General features: G+C 40.5%; 1 protein-coding gene and 1 pseudogene across 1 annotated transcript in view; one reads left to right on the top strand and one right to left on the bottom strand.

The window, feature by feature from the left end:
* The window catches only part of arap2 (ArfGAP with RhoGAP domain, ankyrin repeat and PH domain 2), a 162,424-nt gene that overhangs the window by 91,192 nt on the left and 54,253 nt on the right, over positions 1-16,979 (bottom strand). Inside the window, exons 10-11 of the mRNA XM_006801720.3 lie at positions 16,846-16,952; positions 5,929-6,128 (exon numbers count right to left, since the gene is read on the bottom strand). Coding sequence (XP_006801783.2) covers positions 5,929-6,128; positions 16,846-16,952 — 307 coding nt within the window. The remainder of the gene's footprint in view (positions 1-5,928; positions 6,129-16,845; positions 16,953-16,979) is intronic.
* LOC148104259 (uncharacterized) lies at positions 2,584-3,338 on the top strand (annotated as a pseudogene).

Raw genomic sequence — 16,979 nt, forward strand, 5'->3', positions numbered from 1 at the left:
TCTAGGAGATATCACACACCTCTGTTCTTGTTTTACTTGGCAAATCAATAAATCTGATCAAATCAGGGCCTTTTTGCCGCTTAGATTGATTCAATCAAATTAGTGCAATAACAATACTATTATAAGATGATTCCTCTTTATAGCAGATTAAATGTTTCTTAAGTTGTAGCTCAGTCACAATAGACTTAAAATTGACTGGTAACCTATTTGCTATTAAGAACAATCTGCTTTTTCCTGGTAATTGCTTGGACTATTTTAGCATTTGGCGACTAACTACAAGTAGTTGTGGCAACCAACTGGTCACTCAGTGGTTGACCTCTGGGCGATCACTTTTGATTTTGCACGGGTCGAGTAACGGAAGGCAACTTGTCTCCAAACGATTGCAGTGCAGCTTGGACTGACTGATAGATTTCCAACACATTACAATCAATCTAAGCCTGGCTGCACTAATAAGTTCAACTTATACTCTGGTTATATTCCTAGTGACTATGCAATTAAATCAGCAGCCTTCAGCAACTACGTCACTGTTTTTAAAGGAATGTCAGAACTTCTCTTTCAGGTCTACGAGGTTCTGGCTGAACTCTGAATGAACAAAGTTGATGTGAACCTCTGCAACCTGTCCAAGGTATACCCGGCCTTTTGGAAAAGCAAAACAGATTTGCAATTTTCACTGATTTATAACAGTGAATCAATTTGTTAATGCAAACAGATTTCTTCTAATTGCCAACTTAGCCCTATTCAATCACATCCGGACACCAAGCTGAGTCCACCTTATTGCTGCTTTATCATCATCTCCATTGTGCGCCAAAGTGTCTTCGAAAATTATATCTGACTACGAATCATTTCAAAGGAAGTGAGATTGGAAGTTCATGTTACACAAATGCACTAATTCTGGTCATGCCGCAGACTCCAACCACTCTTTTCCTTAGTGTGACTGTAGCATTAGACCCAAAAGACAAAAAAAAAAGAAAAGATAACCTTCTTCCCTGCCATTAAGACAATTTATTTTTTATTCTCTACACATCTTGAGGGTGGATACAGCAGTGGGGTCTAGGGTTACATTTAAATCTATTTTCTTCCCAATCTCAAAAAATACACTAAAATGTCAGGGATAATAACAGTCTTGGAGATCAGAAGTCCAACTTGACAAATGAAGGCCAAAGAGTAAGAGTCTGTCCCTGTGAAGGAGTGAAACATTTTTATTCGGGGTGGTTGCAGCAGAGTATTGCCATGCTACATCCACAGAGCCTTTGCAACACCACAGGACCATTTTCACTTATGTAAGGGTAATGAAGCTGAAAGAAGCATGCATGCGCATGTGCCGCCAGGTATACAGTGAGATCGTCCCATATAAATAGGCTGCTGTAAATGTCTTCATATTTCTGGTGGAAAAAAAAAACAACACACAAAAAGGCATTCCCATAACTGCAGCTTTCACACACAAAAATTAAATAAATAAAAAAATTAATGCTCAACCCACAAAGGATTTCACCCCCAATTAAAAACTTTCCCGGTGACTCCATCCACATCACACGGAGTACTTTTTCAACCTTATGTGCTTGTGTGGATTCCCCCTCCTTTTCCTCTCGACCCCTTCACTCAGTGACAAGTCATGAGGAAGCAGAGCAAGACAATGAACCCTGTAATTTCACATTGCCATGGCAACTGTTGCCAGTGGACATGCCTACAAGTTGCATCTTGGGTTAAAGAAGTTTATTATATTATATGTGTGAAGCACAGTGTAAGGTCTTTGAAGCACTGGCATTTCCTATGGTAGCTGTCTTGGGTAGTAAGCATAAGGACACAAAGAAATGAGTGCATAGATGGAGAGGTGAGTTAATTTAATGAGGAAATAAAATAAGAGAGAAATGTGGGATTGACCTGAAGACTGTAAAATCGGGGCATGGTCACCGTGACATCAGCAAAGTGAGTCATACACAACCATCAAGAAGCCTTGATCTTAGCATTTTGCATAATATTACCTTGGGTTTTTGGAGGTAGAGGAAAAAGTGGATTGCTAAGTTATTACATCTGTAGAGTATGGGTGCCTTGCACAGGCAAAAATACAGACAAATTACATGAAATACACTCAAGATGTGGCCAGACATCTTGGAAGGGTGTTAGCTCATTATATCAGACAGTAAGCCATGCTGTTTATCAGACAACTGCACCAGTCATCCAGGTCATGGTGATCTAAGGAGCCTGGAAAGAAAAGTGACTGGACTTTAAGTTTCACCTCTCATCTGAGAACCTTCTTTAGTTCTAAAACCAAATGACCAAACTACCCAAGAAGTAATAACCTCACTGCTCACATCAACTCAGTGGACAGAAACAAAGTTCACCAGGGAAGATACAAAGGATAATAGTTTCTCATTTCTGGACTGTGCTGTCCTCACTGAGGAGAATGGAAACCTCAACATTGAAGTTTACCAGAAGTAATGGTAGTTGGAGTAATCAAGACCCCGCAACACAGGGCATAAAACGTTCCCTCTAAGCTTGAAGGGAAAGAAAAGGAACATACATGTAGAGAAAGCTCTTAAAATATGTGGTTATCTTGATTGGACTTTCATCAAATCAGAAAAGATGCCCAGTAAACAAGGTCAGACACCAACTAGGGCGAATCAGAAGGACAAACAGAACACTGTCATTCCTTATGTAGCAGGTTTATCAGAGAAACTCAGGAGAATTTTCTCCAAGCACGACATCCCCAGTGTATATCAGACACAACTATAGACTCAGACAAAAAATGGGTCATCCCAAGGACAAAACTCCCAAACACAAACTAAACAACGTAGTGTGTGCAGTGCAGCGAGGAGAGCTCAGAACTCAAGATTGGAGAGACCAAACAGCCACTTCATAAAGGAATGGCACAACATAGAAGAGCCACCTCCACAGGACAAGATTCAGCTGTACGTCTGCATCTAAAGGACAAAGGTCACTCTTTCAAGGATGTCAATGTTCCCATTTAGGACATCGAAGACAGATGGTTTGAAAGAGGAGTGAAAGAAGCCATCCATGTGCACAGTGAACGATCATCCTTGAACAGAGGGGGTGGCTTACGACACCAACTGTCTGCCACCTACAATCCAGTTTTGAGATCCCTTCCAAGGCGCCTCTACAACCACTCACATCGTGTGTCAGTTCATCTCAGTAAGTCACATGATAGGGCGAGGTAAGGTCCCGCAATGGTTTTACCCCAAACCTCTGCTGATAATGACCCGCACCCTTTTTCTCACCATGGCTCATTAGATACAGCACATGTGAGTCAACGGCCCTCTAAAGATACAACTCCAACTAGAGCTGGAGAACTCTTAGACCCAAAGAAGCTTCTCAGATGAAACGCCTTCAAGAAACTTCTATCCAAGCTCCTTAGATTACTTGAGAAATAAAAGTTTTTGTTGTGTTTTTTAAATAAAAAAATTCAAAGATAATTAGAAGACCGGGCAAGGTTATCTTACAAAGTGTTCAAGGTAGACACGGACAGTATCCAAAAACACCTTTGAACAAATGCATGTATTACTGCATTTGTGATTAGATAACACTGTAAATATTAACAGAGAAAAAAAATCACTATTATTAATTTAATACTCTCTGAATATAACAGACCCTATCAATTCTTAAAGTGTATGTAAACACAGAGAAAATACTGCATTTTTAAGCTGTTCATATCAAAGACTGAAGCTGCAGACTATTAAAATCCATTCAGTCTTAGCATGAAAAGACGAAAAGACAATCTGGGATCATTTTTACCATTAGCCTCCTCATTACTTCTTTCCTCTTCCTCTTGTTCAGCATTTCTCTTTATTGTGCATGACAATAAAGCAGATCGCTAATTAAAAGCATGAGCAGTCACTGGTATTCCAAATGGACCACAGCCCAATTTAAAATAGAGCACAGTGTGAGGACAGCTTCCCTCGTAGCAAATATCCACCCCTCCTGCTCCCGGCGTGCCGACAAAATGTAATATTAAACACCTCAGCAAATGAAATCATTTAAGGCTGTTTGAAAGGAGATGTTGGATATCTGATGTGTACCAATTACACAGGCTTTGCAGAGGTGAGGTGAAGAATTGCATTAAATTGCATGACTCTGGGAGAAATCTGGAGGGGGAAGATGGGGTGTATAGGCATGCACACACAAATAAAAAAATAAAGAAAAGCACCTACACACCAACAAGATATCCCTGCACATCAAGCATGGCTGCCACGTCTCTCTAATCATGTTTAGCGGGTCAAGAAGGAGTTCGGGATCCCCCAAGTTCTCGCCTGTGGCTTAATCTTTGTTGTCATTTCATCTGAGCCATCCAGTATAGCCAAACAGATTAGAGAGGCCAGAGGCCAGACGCCAACTCCCATATGTGGCTTATCACCTGAGATCTTATTCCAAAAGAGCCTCCTGGTCAGAGCACACGCTCAGACAGGCATACACATCAGGCCACACATGCACAGAGAGGAGCCGAGCACTAACATGCATCCCTTTTTAATTTGGCACGTCTCTGAGCATCAGTCATAACTTTTTACACGCGGCGTGGTGTTTATTTTTTGTTTCTTACCATAAGTTATGACTCCAGAGAGACAAGAGGAAATAATATTCTGCTGGCATTTACAGCTGGTTTGCTTTGTGCCTTGCTTGTGAGCTTTTATAGCCACATAGTGCAAACTTGTGATTCCCCCCAAACACACATGAATGGTTGCACATGTGTATGTTTTCTCCTACTGAAAATGCTACGTCCAGATAAACAGTCAACTTTAAGGATAGTAAAAAGCACATCGGCTGCTTATTAACCATTTTAAAGCATCTATTAAAGTCGTCATTACTTTATTGCAGAACTCTACATTATAAGAGTTCAAGTCAACAAGTTCATTTAACTTTATTTATAAGAAGTATTTAGATAAATCATTTTTAATTTGATTTTTTTCATTTAAATGAGTAAATTATAAAATTGTCTTAACACTGAAGAAATGGGTAAAATCGGCTGTACCAAAAGCCTCCTTGTGCTTGTTTTGATCAACAGCAGACTGCTATGGTTACCTGTAGCTTGCATGGAAGACTTGTCTGCAAACACTGGCCAACTACTAGCCAAGTGTGGTGCAAACCAGAAACAGAGAGGTCAAAGTAAAAACTGTGCCTGACCCCTGTAGTCAACATGCTTCAGAAAGCACAACTTTTATGTTGAAGGCCTTTATGGTCATGCAAACTACAGGTGAGTGTGCCAACCTGCTGGTGGCCAAAGCGATTTCTATGAGGTTTTCGTTTAGCAGTTTCACCTACAGATTGCCAGCAACCTCCAACGACCACTCGCCAACTGGTCAAGGAATATACTTGTTTCCCAAGTGAGTGAAGGTCGCTCACTGGTATGTAGGCCTAACAAACCAGTGAGCGTTTATGGGGCCTCACTAAGGCCTTAGAAAGACTTTTAATCATAATTAATTTATAACAACTTCCACATCTGCTACTGATACGCAGTATTTAAATAATTACTCTACAATGACTAATAGGGGTTAAAACCACTGTGCTGCTGATATGTGTGTAATTAAACAATTAGTTATTGGCAAATATACCTAACATAGGGTGTTACCATTAATCTGCAGTAGTTGTTGCATTAGCTGACAAATATTACAAGGCACAGGGCTTGTTTCCATCATATTTCCCAGAAAAACATTTAAGATTATTTGATTCACAGCCATAGAAAACATTTTTATGTGTTTTCATAATTCAGCTGCTTAAATATAATAATCCAAGGATCCATCCTCATAGATGAGGAATCGCAGCTTTTAAATTAAGCCTGTTGACGGGCGGCTTTCATTGGCACAAAACTGAGACTCTGAAAAACATTCATGTACATTATGTTTATTATTAGCATGCCCCCCTCCATCCAGCATGTGTGTGTCTACACAAGAAGCAGAGAAGCATACCTGTGTTCCTTACCTGTGCATTTCTTACAGATGACCACACCCAGATTGACCGACGCCCACTCCGGCTGCGGCGCGCGGCAGTCGGCGCAGCTTCTATTGGCCTCTTTAAACCAGATCTTCTCTGCCACTTCATAGTCGTAGAGTGTCTCGGCAATCGATTCTTTCACCGCTTCAATCCACTCCTGCTTCTCCCGTTCTGACTCGGCCGTGAAGCTGCAACAATTGATTTTTTTATTTATTTTTTTTTGCCCCCACCCCAACACATACCTCACTGTTATTGATTTGATTTGAGAGAGCAATTAAACAGCACAGTATCGCTTGGCAGGGGTTACGGGGGTGTCCAGTATTTGGAGTAGTTTTGGAGGGGACCGGGGGTGCTAAATGTGTATGCCTACGTGTGATTGCAATAGATTTGGTGAAATTGATAGGGGGGAGGGAAGGGGGCAGGTAAATCAATATGTCTCACCATGCACCTCTAAAATCTATAAAGTTCTAATGCAGGAGTGTTTTTTTCCCCCTTTCTTTCAGGATATTATTTCTACATTAGACCCAGAAAAGTTAAAAAGTGCTGATGGGAAAAAAAAAGGATAAACATAACCCATTTATAGCTTCAATATATATGTATATATTTTTAAATCAGATTTACACTGTTGCTCCAGCACGATTTGGAGCAAGAGCTCTGTAAATCTGAAAAAGGCTAGGCAAAGGAGTGAGATGAGCTTGGCAATACAGATGGTGCTCCTTCTGTTGACATGGGTGCAGTAAGCGAAATTACTGCCACATGATGGCGATTTGTTAGTTGTAGCCAAGCGCATTAAGAATATTTGGGAGAATACATTACTAACAGTCACTTAGGTTTACATGCACTATAATAACCCGGCTACAATGATGAGATTAATGAGATTTCTCCAACTATTGGTCTTATTTCAGAGGGATTGCTCATACTCAAGAGGCCTTATATGCAAGCACTGCATGTCATTTGCAAATATTTCAATCTACTCATGTTGCTCTCATTCATTTTCCAAAGTAAATAGATTTTTTTTTGGGCGCGCACACACACACACAAACACACAGTATAAGTCCGTTACTACCTAACAAGCCCTCATGCAGACATCTTGCAGGGACAGAAAGCAGAGGTTTCCAATGAGGAAGACAGTGTTTCATTTTGCGTGCATTTTGAAGAAGAAGCTGCTGAAAGTAATGACTATCTCAGTATTATCTAAATGTATTCCAAATGTGCATAACAAGCAACCTGTGTGCACGTATAAGCTGAAGCAGGAGCAAGCAAGAGACAGAGAGACAGGCAGGGAGAATGACAGATAGACAGAGATATAAAACTGAGGGGAAAGAGACGGAGAGCACCCTAGCTTGACTGAAAGAAGCACTTAGACAAGAGAAATGGGACCAGCGGTCTCCATGGTAACCTGGCAACCAGTGTAAAGTAAGACTCAAGATGTTGAGTCAGAGGGGTGTGGGTGAGGGTGGGTGGGGGAGTGTCGAGGTGAGGGTAGCCTGGAGCAGAGGATGTGCACTAGGCCAGCCTCGCCCAAGTAACCCAGGCGAGATCGATAGGTTGATTGGGTTCAGCTGTTCTGTGCCCACTGGTCTCTGCCCGGGGCCCATCAAAAGAGATGACTGCTCACACTGTCTGCTCAACTGCAACACGGCCCCGGAAAAACCACAAAGGGACCGATGGGAGGCGGCACAGGAGTATGTGAAGGTGTCAGAGTTTTTTCAGATATGAAGTGAAGGCTGGGTCAAAGGCCACAAAACAGACTGCAGCTTTAAGGACAACAGACGTTAAACGGAAGGAAAATAAAATAATTTTGAATGGAAATTTGAATCATACACCTAGTGTTCTGTTAATGAAGACCTCCAAAAATGGATGAGATTGAGAGGTTATACTGCTTTACAAGCTAATGGTAAATAATTTCTTGCATCTGCACTGTAAGTTGGACATTTTACAAGCAATCTTGTATTCTGATGAAATCTGTCAATTACCCTTACCAGCAACAGCTACAACCTTATATCCTCTGGTGCTATTTCATGCTGCTTCCATGTAATTATCTGGCCATTTAGAAAAGCTGAAAGTCAAGTCGAGGGCCTTAAATCACACCCTTAGGCAGTAATAATAGCAAGTAGCTACTAAATACTTGCTATTATTATTGCAGAAGTGCTTTTCACACAGTCAAGCGTGGCTACATTCAGTGCTTTGCTCAAATAAGGTTCAAAAGTTGAGTGTGAAACAAAGGCTATCATAGTTAGCTGAAACTAACCTAAAGAAGAAAACTAGGTGCGCAAAACCTAAACCTTAAAATAAATAAAGACTACATTCCTGAGAAACATGAACAAACAATACTGGTAAAACCAAACTTTCTTAGTAACGCTAATGCTAGCTAGCTAGCCAGTTAGCAATGTTCTATCTCTTTTTGGTGTCATGGCAACCCCTTTGGGAATAAATAGTGTAGAGTGCTGGCAAGTCGTGAAAATTCTGCACAGGTGGCTGTTCAGCCATAAAAAAGACAGATGTAGCCCTTGCGATGTTGTCCACCAGTTTCTGGACTCAATTCATATTTTAAAGCCTAGCATTTTGTCTGTAGCAATGTTGGTTATTTGGAGCTATGAATTACCATATTCGGACGAGAAATTGGATTTCTAACTTATCAGCTAAGCCTACTAAAGTCGGTCAGCATGCTGAATCCATACACTGTAAGGATGGGATGCTCAACTATATGGAGAATAGCACTGCGCCATAAATCTGAAATCCTAATCTTTCCATTCTAGTGCTTTCCGTCCAATTGTCATGAAAGTTTTGGGGTTGTTACTTTAAAAAGAGGCCATACACACAATCTTTTAGTATTTACATATGAACACAAAGCCAACAACACAATGCAAAGCTGAAAACCAGCTCAAAATTACTTCAAAGCAATCGGCATGTTGATTCTATTCTAGAAAACATGGGGGGGAATTCAGGCTACAATACGATATCGCCACTCATTACAGTTGTAGACCAGGGGTGGGGGAACTCCAGGCCTCAAGGTTTCCTGCAGGTTTTAGATGTGTCCTTGATCCAACAGTGCTGATTTAAATGGCTAAATTACCTCCTCACCATGTCTTGAAGTTCATCCAGAGCCCTGGTAATGAACTAATCATTTGATTCAGGTGTGTTGACCCAGAGTGAGATCTAAAACCAGCCCTTGAGACCTGGAGTTCCCCACCCCTGTTGTAGACTGTTCCACCATTTTCCTCCCCGCTCAGCATGAAGTGAAAGAAAAATGTGACGACTTTCCAGTCAGTTGTCAGCACGCACACACTCCTCCTCTGGGTTCTGGCTTCACTATATATAAAGGGAGAAACCTCATTAGTCAGCTCACCATCACCTGTCCCTCCAGCCTCCTTGGCACTGCCCTCTTGAGCTCACTGCCCCACTCCTACCCTGCAGCTGAGTCAGGGACCACACCTCAAATTGTTATTATGGGGAAAACTAAACTCTTTTTTACAACAGGTTACAAACATACTTTTTAAAACTGCAAAGTAGTGTACTGCAGTTAATCATAGGATTAACTTGCTTTTGGAGCCAGGCTCAAACAGCTATAGGTTCTACATTTTTAGTCACTTCAAGGTTGACATTATTTCCACCCGTGGAAGTGAATCCTGAAGATGGTCGAGTCCATGGAAATATATAAATGTTTTTATAGAAATTTACTGAATGTTGGAAAGAATGGTTAATAAAATTGGTGTAAATACATCACTCGTGTGCCATCTTCTTTTCCAATAAAGCTTAATGCCGCTCACGTCCGTCGATTAAATCTAAGCTAAGAGACATTTAACTAGGAAATTAGGAAAACAATTTCTCTGAGATATAGATAGCAAACGATTTCTTTGTCAGGTACAATGACATCCTAGAGTCTTCATGTTACTCTGAGCACAATGTGATATTTTTATAATTGGGTTTGTAGTCTTTATAGTAAGTTAAGCAGCTCATCTAGCTCCATATTTCATCTGAAATACAGAGTGAACAAGAAGAAAAGTCAAGCAATTCCATTAAATAAGACCCTCTAACACTAAGTTTCAAATGCCCTACATGGCCTTCATGGTCCGCTCTCTGAAGTCAGCTTCAAGATTCCTCATTCACCCAAGGATTTAATTTGACTCCCCACTCATGAAAATGTATTTTACACAAAAAGCCCTATGACTATCAAATTTGGTAATCCAATTTTGAAGTCTAGTGGCTCAGTTTCTCTGGCTTGTTATATGAGAAATAGTTTTTGTTAAACATAGCACTTATATATTGAGTAACAGCCAGTTTAAGATGGAGAACCTCAATATTTCTTGAAAAATTCATCTGGCCATGACAACTAGTCATTCCCAGAGGTGTTTATTACGGAGAGAGTGATGCGCTTTTAACTGTGGATAATCAATACAGCCCCTATGACCTTGACAAGAAACCAACAAACATCGCTTCTTAGAGTTGCCCTCCTTTACAGAGAAAATCCCACAGAGCTCATATCCTGCAGTCTAAAAATGTATTTAACCACCCGTCACTGACACCACTAAATTGACTGTGTTATTCTACATGAGTGACATCTATCATTATGTCCATCTGCAATGTTATTAATGAACAAAATCACTAAGAGATAATAATAATAAAAAAAAAAAATCACCCATCTGTGCCCAATTTGAGGACTTTAGTTTTTGGTTTCATTTAGCTCGGGAAAATCATAAATCCTGTTTTCATTTCCTAAAATGATCTGCAATAGAGAAATGTCCAACTCCTTAAAAGTCTTTTCATTTGTACCCCGAAGACCTTATTGGGCCTTCTGTACCATAAGCGACTGCATCGGTTCATAAAGGCCTGTAGCTCTGCTGAAGTCCAGCCCAGAATGCTTTGATAGTAGCTTCAGCTCATCTGTATTTTTTGGCTTTGATGTGTTTCATCTTGACAAAAGAGCAAACCATGTGGTAGCAGTTTTGGCAATATCTCCATACAGCTTGTTGGAAGATGGAAACGTTACCCAAAACTTGGCAGATTTTGCGTTGGCTTTGGACACGATGAAATGCAGTAGACCAACCACCAAGAACACCAGCAGATAACACAGTACCCCAGATCATGACAGGTTGTGGAAACTTCATAATGGACGTCAAAAATCTTGGATTATGTGCCTCTCAGCTCTTCCGTCAGGTTCTTGGACCTTGGCTTCAAAATTAAATCCAAAAATTTACCTTCTTCTGAAAAGAGGACTGCCAACTAAGTATGAGTCCAGTTCTTTTTCCCTTTAGCCCAGATAAGAAGCCGATATTGTCCCTGGTACATGAGTGGCATGGCATTAGCAACACAACAGCTGGAGCTCCTTTCCAGAAGACCTTACAAGACTGTGCGTGTTGGTGCTTGATGCACTGAAACCACCCTCAGTCCCCCTATGGAAAGCTCCCAAGTTCTTGACAATCTTCTCAAGACTACAGTCATCCCTGTTACTTGTACACATTTCCTTTCCAGTCAGCTTTCCATTGATATACTTCAGTAGAGAACTCTGAACAGCAAGCCTTTCAGCAATGACCTCCTATGGCGATCCTCCTTGTGCAGGGTGTTAATTATCATGATCTGGACACCTGTTGAATCAGCAGTCTTTCCCATGATGATGGTTCTTAGTACTTAACTAGACTGAGAGATGTGCTGTGTTTACACTGTGTGAAAAGTAATTTACTCCAACTTGAAATAAAATGAAATTCTAATAATCTGAGATACTGGATTTTTTATTTTTCATGACTCACAAAGCATATTCATCAAAAATAAAACATAAAAGACTTGAATTTTTGCACATTGGATGTAATACATATTTGAACATCTATCCTTTTCAATTAAACTATGAAAAAATAAATTTTTAAAGATTTTCTCGCCTTTTGTGGTTTTGTTTTTTTGTTTTGTTTTTTAGATGAACTAGTAAAAGTGTGTGCAAGCCACAGGCTGTTTGAGTTCCACTCTGAAGCTGTGTGTGAGCACACATGCTGAAAACATGAAGTGGCCTTCAGTGGACACTGTAATCATTCCTCCCATTGGAAATACAAAAAAGACCTCAACAACAATTACACTGAAAGTGATGGCAGACAAAATCCACAGTTAAATAGAAATAACGTGCAAATACAACACCGAAGCCCGGCAGTTTTCACAGACAGGTGCAAACAGTAACGCGGCAGAAATGGACACGGGGACGGTGATATTAGAAGTGACTAGAGAACTATAACCACCATTTTAAGGGTCATTTTCCAAATTACGAACGCTTACCCCTAGTGATTTCTAGCAATGATTTCTTAATGGCTTTAGAGAGAGCTTTTTTATTTTTACGCTATCCACCTCAAGATCGCTTTCTGTTCACTTGATACAATGCAGTGGAAAGGAATCAGTGGGCAACAGATTACATTTGAAAAACTTTACAGTAATGAGTCCTTCAAAAACCAAAGCTCCCGCGCTCAGAACAGCCCAAACACCAGGCTGCCGAGAGCTTTCATTACCAAATACCTTCTGTCCAAGGTAGAAAAATTGTGAAACTGTCCAAAGACCTCAATACACATCAGACAAACAAAAAACAAAGCAGACAAACATGGATTTTCTCCAATATGCCCTTGAGCTAGGCATTTATCTGCAGCTTTACTGTAGCACAAGTGTGTTCTGATCATGAGCCCAAAGTTTTTCTCTCTCCCCAAAGTTGAACGTCTTTGCCTGCCGACGTCTCCTCTCCTCTGTGCCTCATTGTCATTCCCTCTACTCTTAAAAGTTTGCTATTGTATCCAACACAACGGACCGTCCACTTAACGGCAGCGAAAACAATAGAAAAGCCAAAGTGAGTCTCCACAGCTTAAAGTGATTAGATGAATTTCTCACTAATCCCCACCTTGAGCAGGTAGGAGAACGCTCCCAGGGCTACCAATCGATTTGATACACACTTGATACACACACAGATACACACACACTCTAACCTTTTCTAAACTCATCTCATCAAAACTATTCGGGAGCTCATTTCACTATTGTGTTCGGTTTTTTGGGGGTCCTTACAAAATGGCAATTACATCCAGCGTATTAACGAAGGTGCCAAACGATGGGACCATTAAGGGAGCTGACACAAACAGATCGATCGGATATACAACAGACACGTGGAGGAATGAGAGCAAAAATAAAAATCTTTACGCGAGGCAACGGGCAACACAAAAAAAGAAGAAAGAAAGAAAAAAGGAAGGGCTGAAAAGAGGAAACGGTGCAAAAAGCACACGCAAACAAACGAGCCGTGCTTTGTCCAGGCAGCTGTGACGGTTGTATTCTAAATGGGCCATTACAGCACAAACAAGCAGCACGCTCATTGATCGCAGGCCCACAGGACTCGAGGCACCTGAAAGGCTTTGTGCCCTACAGAGGCAGAGATACCTGTACAAAGCTCCCAGGGAGACTTCATAAAGAGCATGGCGATCGTGTACGCCCCGCTATGATCAATATGTTTATAGTTTGTAAGAGGCGGATGTGGTGAGTTACAAGATGCTCCGTCACAGAGATTTGACAGGAGTGCTGCTAAATGCGGTAAAAGCAAACTTATGAAGAGTTTCTCTTTTGTCTCATTAGAGCTCAGGCTTAACTTTGTGACACGGCTGCTCATTAGTTACACCCCAAAGGAAAACAAAGGGTAAAAAGCGCATACATTTGTATTAAATGACTGACAATGAAAATAAGTTTAGTTCAATGGCTTTGACTGAGCTCCTGTTTAAGAAACTTTTTTTTTTTTTGTTTGTTCAGATATGTAACCACTAAGGTCACGTTCACATCTGCGGTTCTGCTCAGCTGGTCCAGAAATGAAATATTAAATTTGCTGCCTCGTTATTTAGATCTGCCACAAACAAACCACGAGGAGTAAAAATGGAGCCTGGCAGACCGACAGGTAACTCGCTGATTGGGTGGGCTTAATGATGAAATCCTGCATCATCGTTGTAGGGCAAAGAAGTTGTGCAAGTTGTGCAACTTTTTTGCAATTTGTTTCAGTCTCAGTTTGTCTGCCATGAATTAACTGTTTGGTCTGCAAAATATCCAACAAGGGCAAAAAAATGTCCATCAATGTTTCCTTGAAGGCGAGGTAAGGTTTGCAAATTGCTTCTCTTGTCTGTTGATAGACTGAACATATTTAACATCTACTACAGAAGACCAAGATGATACTCAATTATGTATTTCATCGAGTCGTTGCAGATTAATTTGTTTATGAAAAAACTGATCATTTCAGCTCTAAATGTCTCAGCTGTTTTCAGAATCGTGCACATTTATCTACAGAGAGCCAAAAAAGTAACGACTAATGTTTAGTATTATTAGTAGGAAGAAGCATTGCTTCTCTTATACCATGTGTAACAGGCAAATCGTGTTATCATTTTTATTATTATTTTTACCTCTCAAAGAACAAAGTCTATGATTATACCAGTGGACAACCCCTTCGCTATTACAGTAATGTCCACAGGTTCTTGGATGATGGCACTGTTTTATGTGACTACAGCAGATGGTTTTAAATCAAACAGTCATTTAAGTGATTAAAATCCAACTTTCAGCTTTAATTCAAGGGGTTTAACCAGGTATTGTTACAGCCATTTTTATACATTTGGAGAGCCTAAACAGCAACAGTATGATGGCCAGGTGAGGACTGTTTTATCAAAAATTAAGTACAGAACTTGCATTTGGTACTAGAACTCTCAATATGACGTACCAAGAGATGTTAGTGCAGGTGAGGGAGACCATCTTTACACAGAAAATACTACATAAATCTACCAGGAAAACAGCAAAAACGTTAGCAGCGGCCAAAGTTAACAGTCTGCAACAATCTTCACAAGAATAAATGCACCGACCAGCTGACCATGACAACTAAACTAGATGATTACATGATTGTTTTCTCAGTCTGGAAAACTCCTTCACAACATCTAATCAAGTCAGAAACACTCTCGAGGAGGTAGAAATATCATCATCAAGGGTCTACAATTACTGGTTACACTGCCAGAAAACATATAGTGTTTAATGACCATGTGACTCCTGGTAGAAGCAGCAGGATGAACTGTGCAGTGTACAGGGCTTTACTGCCTGCTCAGATTCAGACAAATGCTACAAAACTGCCTGGATAATGAACCAAAGCATATTGCAGGAGTCTCACGAGGCAATTGGATATTTTTCAATGGCCAAGTCAGTCATCTGATCTCAACCCAAAAGGGCAGCTCATCAGTTATTAAATACAAAACTGAATGCAGAGACTCACAAACAAGCAGCAACTGAAGGTGACTGCAGCAGAAGCCTGGGCTAACCAGAACCTACAGGGACAAGAGAGTAACTGCAGAGACAGATCACTCGCATACCACAGTTACTTGGTTATATCTGCACATAAGCACCTTAGAAGTATATTTATTGCCTCCTTGCGTGTGCACACAGTGTACATGTGCATGCCCTGTACTAGAAAAGATATCTGTGAAACTCCACAACACTTAATACAAAAAACATATATATTGAAACAAAACTGCTGGACACAATGAGCTTAGAGTAGCTAATTAACATCATGATGTTATAATTAGGTGAACAGCTGAAACTTGCACATGCTGAATTGTGCGCACTAAATCAAATACCTGTCTTTGAGGTTGATGAACTGCAGTTGTTTTCTTTATGCACCACTGCTGATATATGTGGGAGGGGGTTTTCCTCCCCTCAATTTTCAGCAGATTTCTTGCCTGTGGCATCTACACCGCTATATGAAGATGAAGCATGGTTGTGTTTTCACAATTTTTGTCATTGACTTGGTACTTAAGCCAAGACTGCAAATGCATCTAATAAGTCAAGGATTTAGCCATGAACTTGCTGAGACCTGACAAAAGAGGCATCTTCAATCACTGCAATATAGCGGAGATGCAGTTAATGTGTGGCTGTTATTGTGTAGTTTGACTCCTCTTTATCAGAGGCTCTGCTAAAACAGTGTTTTAAATCATTTTCACTAACAAAGTAACACTTCTCATCCAGCTCCCTTCATCAGCATATTTGACTGTATCAGCTTAATTGAACTCTTGTTTTTAACAAATAAGGAGCGAGGGATAGTTTTCTTTTTGCACATTTCACAAAAATGAAGGGAGGAAATGAAGTAAGGTGTTAGGCAGGTAGCACGTACAAAAAGAACAAAAACAGAAAGAAATCAACTTCTTCCAAACAGCTACATCTCATTAATATTCACTCCCAAAAAATACAAGATACTGGTGAATAAATTCTCCACCTCTCCTCTGTTACAAGAAAGAAAGAGGCCACTGTGATGGGACTATGTGAATATTATTTGACTGAAAGTTCCCTAAACTCTTATCATACTGTGTGACTGTTAATACCCTCAATATATGAGAGCAGCTTAACTAAAACCCCTGTCCTCACCCTTTACTGTAGCTGTAATGGATGGTTTGTGAGATATGACTTCTGAGATTAGAGTAAAGTATAACAGGAGACTTATTGTAAGGACATTTCCTAAACTGTGTGGCTAGAATTAGAAGATGATCCTGCAGGATTTGTTTGTAAAAGAACTGGAAATCATGTCTTGACATCCCACAGCCTCCTACGGTAAGATTTAAACAAATGTGGAGGTGTACAATGTCAACCTGGCTAAAAGAGTCTGTATCGAAGGCGAGGGGCGCCATCATTTCCAACATTCGTCTTTGAGAAGATGAAAAAGAAATAAGGAGCAGAGTATGTGTTAAGGTAAGAGCTGAAAGATCAAACGGATAGAGTGCACTCTTCTCTCACACACATAAAAAGACAAATCAAATATCACGTGCAGCCGAGCATGAATAGCTCTTTGTTGGTGGAAAAAGCGTGCAGAAACATGCCAAGCTACATGCCGTACACATGCTGGTGAGGCAGCCGTGCACAAACACAAATGAAGAGTAGACATACCAGAAGTTTTTGAAGGGCGTGTTGATTTCAAAGCCCCTGCGGTCCACGTCTCTGATGTTGGCAGCGGTCAGTTCCACTTCAGCGACAGCCAGCCCCGCTTTGTAATCCTGAAAATCACAAACACAAAGATAGAA

This window comes from Neolamprologus brichardi, chromosome 3, assembly GCF_056152115.1.
Source record: "Neolamprologus brichardi isolate AB-2024 chromosome 3, ASM5615211v1, whole genome shotgun sequence".
Taxonomy (NCBI): Eukaryota; Metazoa; Chordata; class Actinopteri; order Cichliformes; family Cichlidae; genus Neolamprologus; species Neolamprologus brichardi.